Below are 19,909 nucleotides of genomic sequence, written 5' to 3' on the forward strand. Positions count from 1 at the left end.
TATTTATACTGGTGGCTCCCTCGGGTACGATATTATAACATTGTTATTGCATGGGCAACTAGATAATGTATATTAAACATGTCTGTACATGCATGATAATACATGGTGTGGTGAGGTATACTAAAGTATAGGGGATTCTTTGTGGTGTAACTTAAAGTATGTAAGACTTATTCAGAAAAAAAAATTAGTGAACAAATGCTTTAAAATTACATTTTTACAGTCACTTGATCTTTGAAACAATAAAAGTCAACAATGTATATATTATGCATTATGTATAACAGGAGCCTTTTTCAACTTTTTAAAGATATGTAGACTGGTGCGCATTTTACCAGAATGGGCCTCAATGAGTCTTCATCCACCCCTTTTCGAAGACCTGCGTGTCCTTTTTTTGTAAGGCGTAATCAGGCCTTTTTAGTCTCTGCAAGGCCACACCAATTTAATTTATTGGTTAACGGATTCGCCCGCTTCATTTTTTCCTGATTTGCAAATAAAAATAAAAATTCAGAATCAACTGCAAAATGCTCATATTTTGCCCTGAACAGTTGAAAACAGTCCTTTTCATCCTAGATGTTACAGTTATTCCATCTTTCAATGCAATGGTATCATTAAAAGTTCAAAATTCATTGTTTAAATTTTGACCCAGCCTGGTGTGTTGACTTCATGGCTCCTATCATACCATTTTGGGCCTTAATAGGATGCCTAGGCCTGTTTTTATTTTTATTTTTATTTCGCCCGCCCGCTCCATTATTTTCCTAGAAAAATCCGTTAACCAAGAAATTAAATTGGTGTGGCCTTATTCTGAAAAAAAAATTTTGTGAACAAATGCTTTAAAATAACATTTTTACAGTCACTTGATCTTTGAAACAATAAAAGTCAACAATGTATATAATTTTTTAATGCATTATGTATAACAGGAGCCTTTCTCAACTTTTTAAAGGTATTTAGACTGGGGCGCATTTTACCAGGATGGGCCTCAGAGTCTTCATCCACCCCTTTTCGAAGACCTGCGTGTCCGTTTTTTTGTAAGGCGTAATCAGACCTTTTTAGTCTCTGCAATCCGTAGGCAGCCGCCAAAAATCATCGTAATTCGTAATCAGTACATTATCCGTAACCCTTAATTGTTCGTAATCAGCTGTGAGGCCACACCATTTTAATTTCTTGGTTAACGGATTTTTCTAGAAAAATAATGGAGCGGGCGAAAAAAAAAACAGGCCTAGGCATCCTATTATGGCCCAAAATGGTACAATATGAGCCATGAAGTCAACACATCAGGCTGGTTCAAAATTGAACTTTGAAGTTTCTGTGAACAGACCCATCCTTACTTTCACAGACCCTCATTAACAACACATGACACAACACCTTTCACTAAACGTATATCACAGAACTGCTGCATTGTGTGCAGCAGAGCCTATATAATTATTTAGCCCCCATCGTTCAGGTGTTAACGACCTATGGGAAAGTGAAGAGCCTTGGGCGATGACACCTTCCACCTCGGGCACATACATGTACAGTGTAGAGTGTCTATAACAGTGCTCTTTTGTTTTCTTAGGCCTGTTCCAAAGGCTGAGACTGAATTGTTTACAGGATATGAAAATTACTGAAATGATATCCTGGCACAATGAGTTTAAGCAAGTGATTTACTGTTAGGAATTCTTGGAGAAAAGGCTCCAGTCAATAGTTTCAGGAAACTTTTTATAAATTTGTTTGTAATACATTAAACCATATCAAATATTCAGTCCTTCAACCAATGGGAGGTCAGGGTCAAACTAGGGCAGTAACTTGATACTGTATTAATTTTATGTTTACAGTAGGAAAATTTCACAGTCTGAGAAAAATGGAGCCTGTTCATGGAACTATTGGTATATGTTTACAGTGGCAGCAGGCGCAGAAAAAATCAAGTTGAAGCATTTTTTTGTTAATTGTAATGATAATTTCACTGTGAACATAACAGTATCGTGAAAATATAATGAATTACAGTACAGTCAAAGCTGCCCTGAACGACCTAGCCAGGGTGACCACCTGGCCAACGCAACCGCCATGAGTTGGGACCGCTCATGGCCCAATACCTGCCCATGGTGGCCGCGTCATTTTCAATCTTGTGGCAAAGTCGATTTATGAAATCGGCCAGTTTACCCACTATTGTTATGCTTGGAAACAATGGATGTCGGCACATTTTGCATACAGTAATTACATATACATGTACATAAAAACACATTTTTTCAGGATAAATGTTTACGAATTCCACCTTACCTCTTGTTGCGACTGCCGAGCATGGCGAATGAGAAGCCACACGGGTTACAGCAGCCGTGGAAGTGCTTGTGTCCTCCTGGGTACTTCTGGATAACTCCCTCCCTGTGGACAGAAAAATTAGAAACTTAGAGTTCCACGATCTCATACCTTCCCCAAATGATGTTAAATCTTTATGACTGACAAATTATTCCCCTGATTATGCAAATAGGATCCTCATTTCCATGAATTATATCAATGGCCGAGCCATACCAAAGACTTAAAAATGGTACACACTGCTTTCTCTGCTTAGCACTCAGCATTTTGAAAGGGTATGGTAGTTAAACATACACCACTACCAGTGGAGTAGCCCCCTCCTATAGTGATTGCACAACTGTATGGCCCAAGGGCTATAGGAATGGAGATGGGCACTGCCTTTTGCACCTTATATAGGAGCAGGAAGGAATTTTCACTTACTAATTTAGCCTGACTACATGTATGTCATGCTTGTAGTAGCCATTCCTTTGTTTTGACCCCTGACCGTGAAAAATTGTGTAATATCAGCCTTACAGAGCTGTACAGTGTCTGTTTTCCATTTTGTGATGACGACGTTTAGTAACCAAAAATCAGCCTCAATGTTTATTACTATAATCAGTTTGTACTAACTATAGAGTGCACACATAATGATGATATTTGTGTACTTACTTTCCCTTACTGCCAAGATTCTTGACAAATGACAAGTGACTGACTTCAAGAAACTTCAGCTGAAAATAACAAAATGAGGAAGATAAACAGCTACTCAATACATTAATTATAGTGGGTTAATGGAAAAAGGAGTCCAGTCCGATTGGCGGAAAAGCAGTCCAGTCCGATTTTGGGGTGGAAAAAGCAGTCCGGTGGTTTCTACGAAATTTTACGAAAGACCATAGGCACAATTTTTTCTTGTGTGTGTACTTCTACTTTCTATGGGTACATTAACCCAATTATAGTCTATGTATCTCCAACAAATATGCATCATATTATATACAGTGGTTCTTCTGTCATTCTATGTTTAACCAAGAAGGTTAAATACGATTTTAAACCTCCTTGGTTTAACTTTAAGTTAATACATGTGTAGTTTTAAAACATCAGATTCTGAAATAAAATGCACTCAGTATGGGAATTTTGTCTCCTTCACTTCAAAGTTGAAAACTATGTGACTGACCAAGCAAACAAGTTTCTTGATCTTCTTCCATGAATGTGAACTTACAGTGGGCTCCAGGTTCCTGAATGTCCTGATGTTCACCAGTCTCTGGAGATAGATTTCAAGTTGTTCCTGCAAGGGAACAGGGCATCAATGAAACTGACAAAAATCCCTTAGACCAAAAAGCTACTGTAACTGTAATGCCACACAACTATATCCAATTTACAGAGCAAAAAAAGCTATTAATTTATTTATTTATTTCCTCACAAGACAAGCTTGGTTGCCCCTTCAACTTGTAAAATTTTATTTCCAAGGGAGCCCGGCATACACAGGACAAGACATGTATATTTAGATGGGCCACATCACAAGACTTTTGATTCAGCCTTTTCTTGGGGCAAAGATCTACAAGTGACTGCTCAGCAGTGCCACCTCCCAGATTCTGACTGAACTCCACCCACCATCCTCCTGTTGAGGCGAGCTCCTGTGATGAGCGCATCTGGAGTTTTGGGGAGTTTCGGGAGCTTCCTCGGCTGCCCCTTCACACTTTTTCTTTTCTCCCTTTGTCTGAAAACAACAACAATACAGGCATTTGTAAATTCAAGTAGAAATGTTGGGTATTGTCCAGTAGTCTTTTGATTGAAACTTTATATTCATATTATTTGAGGGTACATGTAGGTCAAAACGGGAATCTACAATGTAGAGTAGACAGTGGGCATTTTAGTTAGAACTTCATAACTTAAATATCATAACGTACGTATAATAACATATAAGGGGGCCCGCAAGTCCTTTTCGATAGAGCGTAATCGGCTATTTTAATTCTACGTAGAGCATAGATGGACCGCTCTAATATTTTTGCGTAGAGCGTATTCGGCGTTTTAATTCTACGTAATGTGTTGTAGCCACTTGGAATTTATCGTAAAGCGTAATCGAGAGGTTTCAAAATTCAGTGTAGAGCGTTGTCGGGACCCCCCCTTGCAGGCCCTCATATAATAACTTTAATATATCATGATCATATCATAGTCATCTCCACATTGTATCTTGAATCTTATATAATACTAAATACAGAAATGAAAAGGTTTCTTTCATTAAAACAGTTTTCATCCTTGCCGACAATTAAAATGCCTTCACTGTACCTTGCAGTTGGTACAGGGACATGCAGTGATGCCTTAAACAGCAAGATGGCCTCGTGAAGCTGTCTGAAGTGTTTATATCTGCGCTTGATGGTCCAGTTGTGCTCACCATGCTGCAGGTTGATGGTGTACCTACAAGAGAGTCAAACAAGGAAGAAATTCTTAAGATTTTGGTACTGAACAGGTAGAATTGTAGGATGTTGTAATGTACATGTAGATATACAAAATAAAAAGAATTACATTGTAGTTGACAACTAGAAAGGTATGCATGATGTTTACATTGGACCTTCCCATATTTAATTCTTACTCAAACACATTACATACATGTATATGGTGACAGGAGTCTAAATCCTTCTTATTATAAAATTGCAACATGATGTAACCCAACACCAGTTGCCATGGTGACAGATGGTCTGGTTCAGGTCATTGACCAGGTCAGTGTTTGGAACAGAAGAAGAAACAGAGCAAAAACAATATGTTTTCCTTCGGTTAACATAATCATCATAAGAATTAAAAATTAAAATTCTGCTTTAAATTTCTGTATGCCTCTAACAGTCTTATCTTGACTGTATAGGAAATACAATCAATTTGAAGAATCACGTAAAGTATTCTTTCAAAGTGATTTCACTACATATACTGTTATTTGTAATCCAACACCATCAAGTTAGTTAATGGCCTAAAACACTCTCAGAATCTAATAGACTTTCACACCAGATGAAAGGCAAATTGAATTGCTATCAGCCTGCATCACTTCTCCTCAAAGAACAGTGATAACCACTCTGCACCAAGCAGGCTGTTTTCATGTACCATTAGGCCACACCAATCTAATTTCTTGGTTAACGGATTTTTCTAGAAAAATAATGGAGCGGGCGGGCGAAAAAAAAAAACAGGCCTAGCATCCTATTATGGCCCAAAATGGTAGGATAGGAGCCATGAAGTCAACACACAAGGCTGGTTCAAAATTTAAACAATGAACTTTTAACTTTTAATGATACCACTGCATTGAAAGATGGAAAAACTGTAACAACTAGGATGAAAAGGACTGTTTTCAACTGTTCTGGGCAAAATATGTAGCCTGGGTTCCATCCTGGTTAGTTTACGTCCGCTCCCACAGTCGCTACGGTAGCGACTGTGGGAGCGGACGTAAACTAACCAGGATGGAACCCAGGCTACAAAATATGAGCATTTTGCTATTTAATTGCAGTTGATTCTGAATTTTCATTTTTATTTGCAAATCAGAAAAAAATGAAGCAGGCAAATCCGTTAACCAAGAAATTAAATTGGTGTGGCGTTAATGTGATTCTCTATCCGTCTGTGGATTCTAATCGTATTACAAGTGTGACCTGCAATTACTTTACAGAAAAGGGTCAGGCAGGCGGCATTTTTGTGGGGAATAATCATTCATTTTACTCTTTAATAATGGATACACAGCTGTGTGATTGAAACTGAAGTTCATGTACAATATTCTTAGCTACCCCCAGGATACAAATTCTTTGAAACACAAATTATCCCGAGATAAAATCGGTCTTTTTAAGTTTACTGTTTCACTGTTAGCATCGTGTCTTCCATAATTGTGTGACTGTATACAAGGTACATGTACTCATTTCAATTGCAAACTGTTCTTCATACTCCTAATTTTTACCGTGCCTGAAAATCTAATCCTTTTACAGAGACTTAAAAATGAAATTACACTGTAACTGCTAACTGTAATATTTTGTCTCATCCAGACTTTAAACTTCTCCCTGCTGCCTAACCCCTTAATCAATGGAATATTGGTAGACAAATGGGTAAAATAGCTGCTACTAGATGATTTTTGAGGTACATTTGTACTGTGCTGGTACTGGACACAGGTAAATTGTATATGTATATGACACTCATCTTCTGTTGTTAATACATGTAGATGTCATTGGACAACGTTGTTGTGGATGTCCCTCCATGCTACTCTGTCCTTGGTGCTGAAATGGCCTGTATAGACGATTAGTGCTGTATAGTACCTGTGCCCAGTACCTGAGCACTAGTGCTGTGTACCTAAACCAATTTTTAGGTTCAGTTCCGGACTCAAGTCCAGAGGTTTAGGTTCAGGTCTGGACCCCAGTAAGCCAATTTAGCTAAAGACTTAACTATAATTGAATTGTACTATTTTGTATACAACTACACTCAGATCTTGTGAGCGATCGCGAGACTTCCCGAGTTTAGTATAAATAGCCGTCATATCAGAAACCAAAAGTTAGCAATGGCCAATGTTTGCATCTTTTACAATGCAAATATATGATCCATGGAGGGTTTTAGATAGCTTAGAACAAAATGGAGAATGTACAAATGTATGTAAGTGCGAATTTTTTATGCAGGTCCGGAAACGGTTCCTGATGTTCCGCTTTTTTAAAGGATTGTACCGGTCCAGAACTGGTTCAGCATACCAGTACATATCACTAACAAGCACAGTACCTAAAAAATCTAGTTTTGTACCCATCTGTACCTCAAAACCTTATGTGTGCTAAAGGTACAACAGATGGCATCTTCCATCCATGCAGATAGTCCTGATGACCCTTTTCTGTCTGAGTGTGTGATTACTGGGGTACATCTTGGCTGACAGTCTTTAATCTTCTTCTGCCATCTGTGCAGCTACAAACTGGGTGATCGATATGCATTGACACGCTTCCACATTCCTAATCCAACCATGCATTACGTGGAGTTTCAATAGCATTTTTCTTCTGAATGTACATATAGTGTATCCGCAGGGGTATTGACATTTGCTGTGCCCAAAAACCAGAGGGCAGAAGCAAATGCGAGCTACCATCAAACCCAAGCATCAGTGTGCAAGCACTTCTAACCCTCGATTATGGGGAACAAGAGGATAAACCAGATAGATCATAGAGAGAGAAAGTGTTGGCATGACTTGACAAAAAGAAATTAAATCCTTGATTATGAGTTTTCTTCAAGTTTCTTTTATATTGGAATCTGGGTCAAAATAATTCTGTTTACTATGTGTCAGTGGTTTCTTTCTATACTTATGCCTGCCAAACTGCAAATTGGCCAATAAATCTGTGTCGCAATTTCAGAATTTTTACAATTTTCCATTTGCTTGATAGAGCAGAAATGACATCTTGTTCCTAGTAAGTTCTTTTAGCAGAATATGCAATTAAACCTTTAGGTTATCGGACCTTTCTGAAGCATTCAAGGTCAGAGTCACCCAGATAGAAAACAACCATCTGGCCAACCAGAAAATATATACATGTAATAGGCTCTCTCTTTACTAGATGGCCTTCTGTAACCTGCTTTATAAATTTACCGGAAGCATCTGAATGTTTAACGACCTCCCATTAGACTGACCTATTTCCAGTTAGTAACTTAGATTGATTAGGTTAACAGTGAGAGCAGTTTCTGTTGCTGAAATGTCCAGTATACAAGAGATTTCAGAATATGATAAATATGTGATTTCATGTATAATAAACTAGAATTAAGGTAAAATTTGCAAAGCAAATGCATTATGGTTACCTTCGCATATTGTCTGCTCTGTTAATTCTTAATCCTAAATCCCTCCTTCTATAAAATTGCAACATGATGTAACCCAACACTAGTTACCATGGTGACAGACGTCTGGTTTAGGTTCTTGACCTTATCGATTTGGAGAAGAAGAGGAAACAGAGCAAAAACAACATGTTTTTCTTTCAATTGGTAAACATAAATACAACATTATGATATGTTTTAGGGATACTAGTAAACATAAAATGTAGAATGATCACATGCTTTTCAGTTGGGTGGGTATTTCATGTCATTTTGCAGTAGATTTTGAGTAACTGATCTGTACAACCCTTTCTTCACCTAGCCTAGTGCCATCAAGCATCACTGACCCAAAAGATGAGGGTCACAGTACAGAGATTTGCTCATGTCACCTTCACAGAGTGATCACTCCTATAGGATCACTGTATAAGCTATAAACTTGCTGTAAGTTACACTGTAATAGTGTTGACAGCCACTACCAAGAGTATGGCGAGTCTGCTGGTGTTTATGACACTCCAGTCAGTAATTCACCATTGAATAACTCTTCCTGACAGGTTTAGTTCACTTGATGCACAAGCATGTCAAAACCATCTGACATCACTGTATGACTACTTTGATCATGACTTATTGCTTTGTACTTGTAATTCCACCAGAATTTTGACTGCTTGCCCCAGCAAATATTCCCTTCGCATTACTACAAACAGAATTTCAAAGAAGCTTTATGGTGTCAAAGGAAAGATTATTGCAATATCCAGGTAACCCCATGACCTATTTTTGTTATGATGTCCTAGCTTATTGACTGATTTGATGGATTATTAATAATGAGTGAATCCATATTTCAAGGCTAGACCTAATCTTACTGCTCAGTGGAGAGAGTTAAACAGCCTTTCATATGGACAGCATAATATATCTTTTCAGAAATGGGACTATTATATTAATCAGCATAATTAATCAATATTCTTTTGCAAGGGAATGGAGAAAAACATATTGAATTTCATATATAAACATATTGAATTTCATATATAAACATTGTTTATTAGATTGATGAATTAGATTGAAACACATTCATATATTGAAAAACATATTCATATATAACGTTAAACATATATCATTACTTATTAGATTGATAAACTTGAGGTAAAGTTGCCTTAAAAGTGAATATTATCAGGTAAATATTGTATTGTAACTATACACTTGTTAAACAACTTGCTCAAGAGGTACTAAGTGCTGTGAATTTGACAGGAATATGTGCATTAGATCATTTCTATTATCAAGATTTCAAGCTAAATATTCAATGTTACGCTTGTGCTACATACATGTATAGCATAATGTTCATAATTTGCTTTACGACTGGCAAAATCAAACATGATACAAGATGTGAAGGAATTCTCAATAACATTCAATGACAGTCACAACTACTCTTGATTGGTGGATGCATTATTTTCATTCAGATCATTTACTCTGAAAAGCTTGATGAAATGCCAATCAATTTGGGCCTTTTTAGTGTGACACAAACGAATTTCGTGTCTTTTAATTACAGTAACACAAATGGGGTGAGAAATGAAGATCAATAAAGAGACGGAATTAAAAAAAAACTAAAAATGACATATTTCATCATCCCTATCAGCTAGAATATTGGATTCAACTATTTCTGAAAACAAAATATTCAAGTTTTTATGTGAAGAAAATACACCTTGGCTAACTTTTATCACATTAAAGTAATAAAATTCAGATGAGCTCGAGTACGTGAGCTCCCACCGCCCGCTACTTGTGATGACAATAAACAGATGACCGCTGGGTCAAGTGAGGTCAGGGGTCGTATTCTGTGCATCTAATTAATTTCTTTGAACTGTCGCCCAAAGAACTACCATTAAAGTAATGCCCAGTTTTGAGATGAATTACAGTTATGTACACAAACCTGACCATATGGCAAGAAAACCAATTACAATTATGTTTCCCCCCTTCAATCAATCGATGAGGTGGAATATTGGATTGAATGAGGCCAATGTAAGTCATTACATTCAGTGGAGGCTGTCTGCTAATTTTGTCATTCATCAACAAAACATTTCTGAGGCAATGACCATAAAAAATGTTCTCTGTCACTTTCTACAATTTGCTTTCTATACCTTCATACTATATCTATTTCTGTTGGTATGCAAGAAGAGATTATGTTATAGAGGGAATGTTTAATTCTTTCAGGGGGAATTTTGGGCCCCTCCGGTTCGATCCATGTTCCCCATGACAGTTTGAAACTGTTCAAGGTCACACAACAAGATTACAGCCAAGTACGGCATGGACTTGAGAGAAATTACATGGTTTATGCATGTCTACTGAGGTTTGCTGAGATTTGCTACAACAGGGCTTGAAATTAATTTTTGGCAATTGGGTAAAAATTAGGTAAAAAATTAGGTGCACCAAAAATTTTTGGGATGCACCATATAAAACAAAACCTAATGACAGATCTTGCTGCTCCTCTTCTGAGCTTGAATCTGAAATGGGAGCCAACTTCAAAATCTTAGTACTACAACAAAGATTTTATTATTTTTCTGACACTTAGATGCCAAGACAATCCTGTAATAGTCACTAATTCATTGTACATGTACATGTTCAATGATATGTACAAAAATACCTAGTACAAAAATACTTGACTGCACCCACAGAAAAAAAATTGGGTGTACAGCTCCAAATTTGGGTGCACTACATGCACTCAGTATTTCGAGCTCTATGCAATCCATACTGATGACATGTGACATGTGGTGAACCGAATGCCTTTCATCTTAAATCTCTGCTTTGCGTTAGACAGAATAATACATTGGGGTAGACTCTCAAGGGCAATCTTATCACTTCTCCCTAAATCTCCCAGCTAATACACAGAATACAGATGTACTGCACCTGCCACTGTGGTGTATATCATCCTCTGAGGATAGGGTAGAATTGGGCATGCTATAACAAATGTGTATGAAGAGTTTGGATGGAAATGTTTGATTTTGGGAGAATCAAATAACAAGTTATATATGCCAATTTGTGGCCTAAAATTTGTTAAAAAGATGGTCCCCCTCATGGGTCCCAGAGACAAGACAGTGTGTTTGTGTTATACTTTTACAGACTTTTACTAACCTGAAAGATCTGTTGCTTATTACATTGTAACACTCTCTCTAGATGTAGAAGTCACTTTGGTTGAAGGTTTGGCACACGAGGCCACTAATGTTGGAGATGAAAACTAAAAAATCTTCAAGTGTGCAATGTAGTTTTGCCCGTTTTGTCTAATAATGTTAATTTGTTGAATAGTTCAGGTACAGGACCTGTACCTGAACCCATGCATGTACAATGTATCTGTACCAGGTCCTGTTCCTGTTCCTGTACCTAAAATTTGTTTTGGTACACAGCTCTTAACACACACACACACACACACACTACCCACTCTGACTCACAGGTTAGGGTTGAGTGGTTTTCTCCTGTAGCATACACACAATTGCACACACACTACTTTACACACACACACACACACTCACAGGTTAGGGTTGAGTGGTTTCCTTCTGTAGCTCCTCTCTACATCAATGATCTTCACATCGATGGGCTCTCCCGGGATGAACCCTGCCCGTTTGGGGTGGTTGAAGGGGACCGGATCCTTGTGAATACTGGAGAACGGAACCTTGAAGGGACTTGTATCTGATGGGAACAAATGGGGCAAATAATTACAATCTTCACTCTTAACACAAGGCAGCAAAGGTCTTTCTCACTCTGTTATCGTGCAATATCGTGCAAATTAAAAGATCTACAATCATTCAACTAAGAACGTTGGTGAAGGTTACTAAATAATAGACATTCAGGCTTACTTAAGATATGCCAAAGAACAGTTACTCAAGCAACTGGATATGATTTTGGAAAAGGTCATTCAACTTAGTGTCTTCCTTTACGAAATGTAATAAGCTCTGCCCCTTGGAGGTTGCCAAAAAACAGTCTGACGTTGAATTAAAGGTTGCATCAAGCTGTTTCTCTTCCAAACCATAAAAAGACGTAAACAACGTACAATGTATACAATGTACCTATAAGCACTCAAGTCTTCAACCTTGATCAATCATTTGGTATCAATATTATCAATAGAAGATAGCAATAAAGTGAAAGACAGTGTACAATCATGCAGTATGCTCTCAAGGATTGATATGGAGAATTATGATCATGGTACTGTCAATTTTCAACGTCTCCAATAAGACATAATAAATCATTTCACGACTCCCTGCAAAATAAGTATCTTGGGAAGCTTAAAATATAAAACATGAAACCGTAAAATATTCTGCGTAAAGTAACTACAACATCCCAGTGACACTGAAGAATAACTGAAGAAAATTGTCAAGAAATACAATAATAGAGATTGAAAGTTGAACATCAGATTGCTTTGCAGAGAGTCCAATCTAGAAGGTCAATTTTCAATCCTACTCAACCTAGACAAACAAAGTGGAGTCAATCATTCTTTGTCAGACTACTAGGCACTAGACTGGTCACCCGAATCACTACATAATGAGTTTTAACCATGCAGCTTCATCACAGTGCACTAGTGAGGCCTTAAAGGGGGGCGGCAAGAAAATACAATTTTTGAACCAGTAAAACTCAAATCCTTCATAATCTACTTACATCAATCATCCACTTTGGTAGATTTTGGTCAGGCAATGATGAAAATTTGTAACGTCAATCTTCATTAACTGGCCTGGCAAAGTCATAATGTCATTGGGTCAAAATCAGCTCCAAAGAGCTCTGATTGGATAGTAGGGAATTGGTAATTAATTGGATTTTGGGGTTCAAAGGTTTATGATAATTGAACTTCATTGCCTTTCCCTCACATAAAAGACATGCATAGAGCCATGATTCTAACACGTCACATTCCCATGCAGGTGTACTAGATACCTTCTTGTTTCTTCCTCCTCACTCCAGTAGGTACATGTACTTAACAGTATGGGAGAGAGCAAAAGTTAGACACATCGGCAGTTAGGCATCGAACAAGCGTCAAAGCATGAGAAACTTGATGACTGATAACTTGGCTCTTCAATAGTGATTCAAAATTAATTGTGATACTGTTAGTATCCTGTCCCCTGTATAATGGTACGGTCCAAAAAGTGGTCGGTTACTCTAATAATCAACCACTTTGAGGTTACGGCCTGAACTGATTAGAAATGGAGCCTTCTGATTGGTTAATGTCTTCTGGCTATATGATAATTGCCTTTTTTGCTCTTTTTTTTTCTTATTGGCTTTGTCTAACAGACTTAGAGGTCTCAAACTTGATGTAAAATGTCCAAAACTGTTGTGCATGAATTTTGGGATAATCACAACATTTACAACTATTGTTACTCAAGCAACTGGATAGACTTTGAAGACTGTCAGATGTTCCAAGTAGCAATCACTGTGACACACACACACACACACACACACAGTCACACACAAAATGTCATTCACAAATAATGAGACAAGCAGGCTAGCCTATAGCTACATGTTAGGTATTATAGTACAGTCTCAGTGTTCTCGCCAGGCCTTTTGAGCATAGGGCCCCCTATGCTGTAATTTGGTCCCCAGACTATGCTGTGATTTGGACCCCTATGCTGTGTTTCAACCAGCATAGGGGTGTTTTTGTAAGAAAATTAATAAATCTTGCTAAAAAAATGAAAATATTACTTTAGAATTAAGCTTTAGCAAAGGGAAAACCTTAACTTAACAAAATCTGTCCATCAAAAAGTGAGAAATAGTGTCTCAGGGGGTTATAAGTTAAATTCTTTTTTCGGGTCAAAGCGCGACTTGCGCCGCTAAAGTTGCCCTTATGCACGTGACCCCTATGCTGTGAAAAATCCTGGTGTGAACACTGAGTCTGCTCTCTGTAATGTACACAATGTCACGTATGTGTATCGATTGGCAGGTACTGTAGGCTATACAATTGTACATGGTGCAGTAGATATTGATTGACCCACATTCAAATGTCTTTAGGAATGACTTAAACCTTGAATTACCTGGAAGCCATGCCAAATATGAGTTTGACCTCTTGTGACTTGTATATTGAACATTAAACATCAATAATACACAGGAATATGTGCGCATGCAGGGCTCAAAATACTGGGTGCATGTGCACCTTAGTGCACCCAATTTTGGATGTGTACCCATTTTTTTCTTCAAATACTTTTGCACGTATGCTAAAGATGTTAAATATAAATGTATTGTATTAACATCATATTCTTAACATCTAAGTGTTAGAAAAATAGTAAAATTACATGTATTGTTAGAGTATTTTTTTTAGAAATGCTACATAATTACTAATAGCTTTTTCTGATATTATACTTATTCTATCATATATGGTGCACCCCAAAAAATTTTGTGTACCTTGCATTTAGCAAATGCATAATGTTTACCTTCGCATATGGTCTGCTCTGTTAATTCTTACTCAAACACATTCATACATAAATGCTAAATCCCTCCTGCTATAAAATTGCAACATGATGTAACCCAACACCAGTTACAATGGTAACAGACAGTCTGGTTCAGGTCATTGACCTTTTTGGTTTGAAGAAGAGGAAACTGAGCAAAAGCAATATGTTTTTCTTCAGTTAAACTTAAAGCATAAAAATTAATTTTGAGCCCTGATGTGATTAGTGAGATTATTTGTGCTTACTTGAGGTTGGATCAGGGGTTGGAAGTGGAGATTCTGCATCCTCGTGGAAGTCTAGAACATCAAAATCTTCCTCAGGGTCTGCACTGATGGTGTCTGCTCGCATCAACACCCGAGGCATCTTGGCTCACAGAAACTGTATGTGGTAACAAACATCCATGAAGAATTAATTATAAGACATCAAAAACAATCACAGGTATGTAATACAAAATAAATCAAATATTGTAACATTGAAAATTTGGTAAAAATTTACATCTCTGAAGAGTCACTTGACATATACATGACATAGTATGTAACTTCTAGTATCATAGTTGTCATCTGTAACTAGATACCACTACATACAGTTTTAGTCTATCAAGAACTAAAAATAACAGACTAAGATCATGATATGTACAATATCCAAATTATATACCCATATGTAGAATATGCAAAATTATATATCCATTATAGTATATCCATTATAAATTTAAACAAGAAGCCATAGGCGACAATTCTCCGTGAAGTATTATATATTGCAACAAAAAGAAGTAGCCATTGGCGACAATTCTCTGTGAAGTGTGATAAATCGAACAAAGAAAAATTGTTTAAACGCGCGTCGGCTCAGTCATCTTAAGACGCAACAACCAATCAGAGATGCGAGATGCCTACACGTGACGCGGGAAGGGCGCGCGATGCCCGAAATATTTTTGCGTCAATATTCAGCGCCGTGATTCAAGAGATTAATACCCGGAAACAATTTTTTTCTTGTTTTGAACGCATTAACATGCATTTACGCTAATCTAGTATGATTCAGGGTTACTTTTTTTAACCTGCCATGGCCAGATTATCTAAAGATGTGTGTATTGTGTGTACAATCTATAGAAAGAGAAATGTACATCAGGTCCGATCATCCGATTTTCACGTTTCGGTTTTTTGGACTCGGTTCATGAACGTATTTTGGTTTGGCTCCTGGAATGTGACAAAAAAATGACTCCCGGGACTGTCTACAGGGAACACTCGCACATTCGCGGTGTATCAGGACAGCGCGACTGGTCGTCATTAGCGCAGTAACAGTTGCATAAACAGACGAAACCATTTCAAAGAAATGGGGATGTTTCGAAAATAAGCATTTACTCCAATATCAAAACAGCTACGGTAAAAATAAAAAGACGTGCATCATCCCGGACATAATGCAACACCACATGCGAAATTACACAGAAATGCGACGTACGGAAGAATGCGTTTTGGCTGCGAACATCTTCCAAAAAACTTGGCATCTCTTAACCATGGGCAAAAACATCTGGAACCACTTATAAAAACCACCCCGTATCTGCATGAACTTTTTTGAACCCCACTGCTATTCCAAACAACGCGTTTTTCTGGACCATTCCAATTCGCCTCGTAATTGTAGGGGTGCGTCTGCGATATTACATTGACCGCGAAAGCAGCAACGGCAAAAATACACATTCGTGCATCAACACGGGCATGCCCGCACACGGCGTATAAAATTGCGTGCCGATTACACAAAGAGAACCCAGTGTTTTGACTGCGAACATGAAAAATCAGCCGATTACAACACTCCGTCCGGAGGTCCTGACCTCCTTCACGGAGTAAAAATTACCATTTTAACGATTAAAGAATCATATATATATATATATATAAAAGAGAAATGAAAACATGACCTGTATACTTGGACGTGGCAATTTCAATATTGACCAAGTGATGCCATAGGGTTATTCCATTTCAAAGTCAATGGGGGTGGCCAGGATATATATTGTTTTCAATATTTTAAGATAAAAATGATACAGAAATATTAATTTAAATTGGGCATTAGGCATGCATCTTTGATCAGTAAAACAATATGATTCAAAGCCATTAAATTTTCTTTCTGGCATTCCATGATCTCAAGAAGTTAGTTTATGCCCAATTCTTGACACATACAATTCATTTTGCCAGTTTATTTGACTGAAGTGCCAGTAATAAATATTCTCCTTGGACAAATTAAAATTTTGTTGGTGACAGGTAAGTTTTCCACACCCAGAATTTAATCAAAGTAGTCTGTTTTGCTTGTCTTCCAATCCACATTCCACAGTAACTAATGTACACACACAGCTACATGTTAATGGATAACTTAACAACCTCAACACTATTGTGTGAAATAGTTTAAACCTCCCTATAAGTATAACTACCTCCAATTTTCAGTTACTAGTATTTCTTCTTGAACGACTGAATAATTATAGCATTTTATACACAACTGAAAAACAAGCAATTAGTACAATTTCTAGCAAACATACTACTATTAATCTCTGTTGTAATGTTAATTTATATTTGCCAGACAATTTACTGTAAAAAATCAGCATGTTTTCGTACAGGCTACAAGGCTGTTTTTTTTTATTTTTTAGATAAACTGTTAGAAAAAATCACTTATTCCAAGGATTGGAGCCTTTTATGATGTCCTAATGCTTACAGCATAGTACAAGAGAGACCATCTTTCTGAGGCTTACATGTCCATTTGTACAAATTACTACAATCTTGTGCTTTTGGCAAATACATTGTATATGTCAATCAGGATATGACCCTAACATACCAATGACTTCAATATACAAAGGTGCAACATACCGTTATCATCAGATGTGCCGCTTTACGCGTGTGCCAGGGCCCAACCTATGTTGACAGACCAGTTTTTCCTCATACTCAGGATTACAATGGGCATGACTGGGCCAAACAAATACAGTAGCCTGTATGTCATCACCCTGTTTAGTAATACTGCTCATTATGTTCCACCACAGTGCCCACCATTCCTATACTATATAGAGTAGTGCACAATGTTTTTGCTTGTATGTTTATGTGTGTAATGTTAATTCTATGATTCTCAATTTAACACTGCCATATACACATGTAATAATCTATAAATATTAACTGTGTCCTCAGTGCTGCTAATTTTGTAAATTGTAGGACTAGAAGGATGGTAAACTTAAAGGAGGGACTGCATGGAGGGGGGGGGGTCCCGACAACGCTCTACGCTGAATTTGGAAACCTCTCGCTTTGCGATGAATTCCAAGTGGCTACAACGCATTACGTGGAATTATGTTTTTAACAGCGAATACACTCTACACAAAATGCGCCAATTACGCTCTACGTTGAATTAGAGAGGTCTGTCTACGCTCTACGAAAAAGGGGGTGGGGGCCCCCTTAAAGCTGTACAGTATGCCCAATGTTTACGGAGATTATTTCAGAATTTCCAATCAATATTTTTTATTGACTTCACGCCATATGGCAATAAGCTACATTTTATTGATGTACACATAAGCTATATATATACGTCCAGGATATGCCCCACAATTATTCTTTATCAAAATACAAGCATCTCTTTGAATTCTGTTGTAAGTGTTTATAGTTTTTTTTACAGTGTCTGTCTATAGAGGGAATCTCTAGATCTCTTGAACTTCTCTGTCCATCTTTCTCATTCTCTGTCCATCTTTCTCATTCTCTCCATCTTTCTCATAATCTCTCTCCATCTTTCTCATTCTCTCCATCTTTCTCATAATCTCTCTCCATCTTTCTCATTCTCTCTCCGTCTTTCTCATTGAGACTCTCTTCATCTTTCTCATTCTCTTTCTTTTTTCTCTGTAACATTATCAATCTTTCTCTTCAGATCTGTACTTCTGCAAAGATGTATAGATACTGATTCTAAAAAGGCCTTGACTTGTGAGTTTGTTCGAGTGCTCCCATTTTTTGCTGACTTGGCGTTCCATCACACCAGACAAGTTTCATTACCGTACAGAGGGAGGCCTTGGTTCTGTAGACAGTAATTGACTTTCACCATCACCCTCAGTACCAGGAAATTGGTTTCCCAGGTTCCGTCTTAAAGTGGAAACACCCCCTTGTCTGTCAACGGGAAATTGCTTTCAGAATTGGTCTGACGCATAACTTGCCATAAGGCCACACCAATTTGATTTCTTGGTTAACGGATTCGCCCGCTTGTTTTTTTTTCTGATTTGCAAAAAAAAAAAAAAAAATTCAGAATCAACTGCAAAATGCCCTAGTTGTTACAGTTATTCCATCTTTGCAGTGGTATCCTTAAAAGTTCAAAATTCATTGTTTAAATTTTGACCCAGCCTGGTGTGTTGGCTTCATGGCTCCTATCGTACCATTTTGGGCCATATATTATACGGCTATTCCGAGATCAGGGTGCGCCAAAGGGTTGCACTTGGGCCAATTTTTCAAGTTTTATATTTTTCTACTTTCAGTGCAGATAATCGCACTAGAGGTGTTACCATACATTGCACTTTTTAAATTTTGGATAGAGACGTTCAGTTCAAAAGTTGTGCTCTTCCAAACTTTAGCCCACTCATTTCAGATGTGGCCGGCAACGGACACTACAGCTAAGCTGTAGTGTCCGTTGCCGGCCACATCTGGCCGCTCAAGTACATGACAAGAACACCAAATCTTGCAAGACCTGTCATTTAGGGGTTGACAAAATGCTACAGAAATAACATAAATGAAAAAATTACTTCAAAATTGCAACAAAATGTAATTAATGTACCTATATGGTATACTTGGCAACGGACACTACATGGCAACGGACACTACACCCTTGAGGTTTTTTGACATTATTTCATATAATTACAGCAATAGACTGAAATAGCTACTGTGTTTTAAGTCAGCATCTTCAGCTGTTTCAAAACCTGAAATCATATGCACCCACAGCTTTTCTATTTTAAGTTATTACCGAGCAACGGACACTACACATTTTCTCGGACAAAAAAGACAGGTAACTGTAAGCCATCAGCCATATTAACCCAAAGGACAAGCAACATAAAAACACATGTTTTGTGTCATATATGGATGTACCTTGCATAACATGCAAAATGGCCAGTTCTATCACCATCCTTTTTAGTACAGGGAGATAAGTTAATTGCAATGTGTTAATTTATGAATTTTACATAACGTGTACAACATATTGATAAATACGCTCTAGAAAAGAGAAATTTCCAATCATCATCAGGTTTTTTGCAAAAAATATCAGACTGAGCATGTCTGAACATATTGCAAATCTTTTCATTCCATTTTTTTGTTCCCAAATTACTTAAAAGCATATTTCAAAAACTGGCATTTTTCAAGTGCAACAGCATAACGTAGATTTTATGCCAATTTCTGGTCTTAAATTGGCCATAGCATAAGTTTTAAACATCTTAACACCAAATCTCTTCCTGATTGTCTGTAAAATAACTGCACTAGTAT

General features: G+C 37.4%; 1 protein-coding gene and 1 long non-coding RNA gene across 2 annotated transcripts in view; both read right to left on the reverse strand.

The window, feature by feature from the left end:
• Nucleotides 1–12,122, reverse strand: part of LOC109467279 (phospholipase D1-like) — a 29,478-nt gene extending 17,356 nt beyond the window's left edge. The window contains exons 1-7 of the mRNA XM_019765223.1: nucleotides 12,110–12,122; nucleotides 11,553–11,709; nucleotides 4,543–4,671; nucleotides 3,868–3,973; nucleotides 3,476–3,541; nucleotides 2,932–2,990; nucleotides 2,251–2,352 (exon numbers count right to left, since the gene is read on the reverse strand). Of these exons, the coding sequence (XP_019620782.1) occupies nucleotides 2,251–2,352; nucleotides 2,932–2,990; nucleotides 3,476–3,541; nucleotides 3,868–3,973; nucleotides 4,543–4,671; nucleotides 11,553–11,709; nucleotides 12,110–12,122 (632 nt within the window). The remainder of the gene's footprint in view (nucleotides 1–2,250; nucleotides 2,353–2,931; nucleotides 2,991–3,475; nucleotides 3,542–3,867; nucleotides 3,974–4,542; nucleotides 4,672–11,552; nucleotides 11,710–12,109) is intronic.
• An 817-nt stretch (nucleotides 12,123–12,939) lies between these two features.
• Nucleotides 12,940–17,326, reverse strand: LOC109467445. Its single transcript, XR_002140081.1, has 3 exons — nucleotides 17,285–17,326; nucleotides 14,690–14,822; nucleotides 12,940–12,981 (listed from the first exon to the last, which is right to left on the reverse strand). It is a non-coding gene; the product is annotated as an uncharacterized LOC109467445 (long non-coding RNA).
• Nucleotides 17,327–19,909: the final 2,583 nt, after the last annotated feature.

This window comes from Branchiostoma belcheri, unplaced genomic scaffold, assembly GCF_001625305.1.
Source record: "Branchiostoma belcheri isolate BF01 breed outbred unplaced genomic scaffold, Haploidv18h27 scaffold18, whole genome shotgun sequence".
Lineage (NCBI taxonomy): Eukaryota > Metazoa > Chordata > Leptocardii > Amphioxiformes > Branchiostomatidae > Branchiostoma > Branchiostoma belcheri.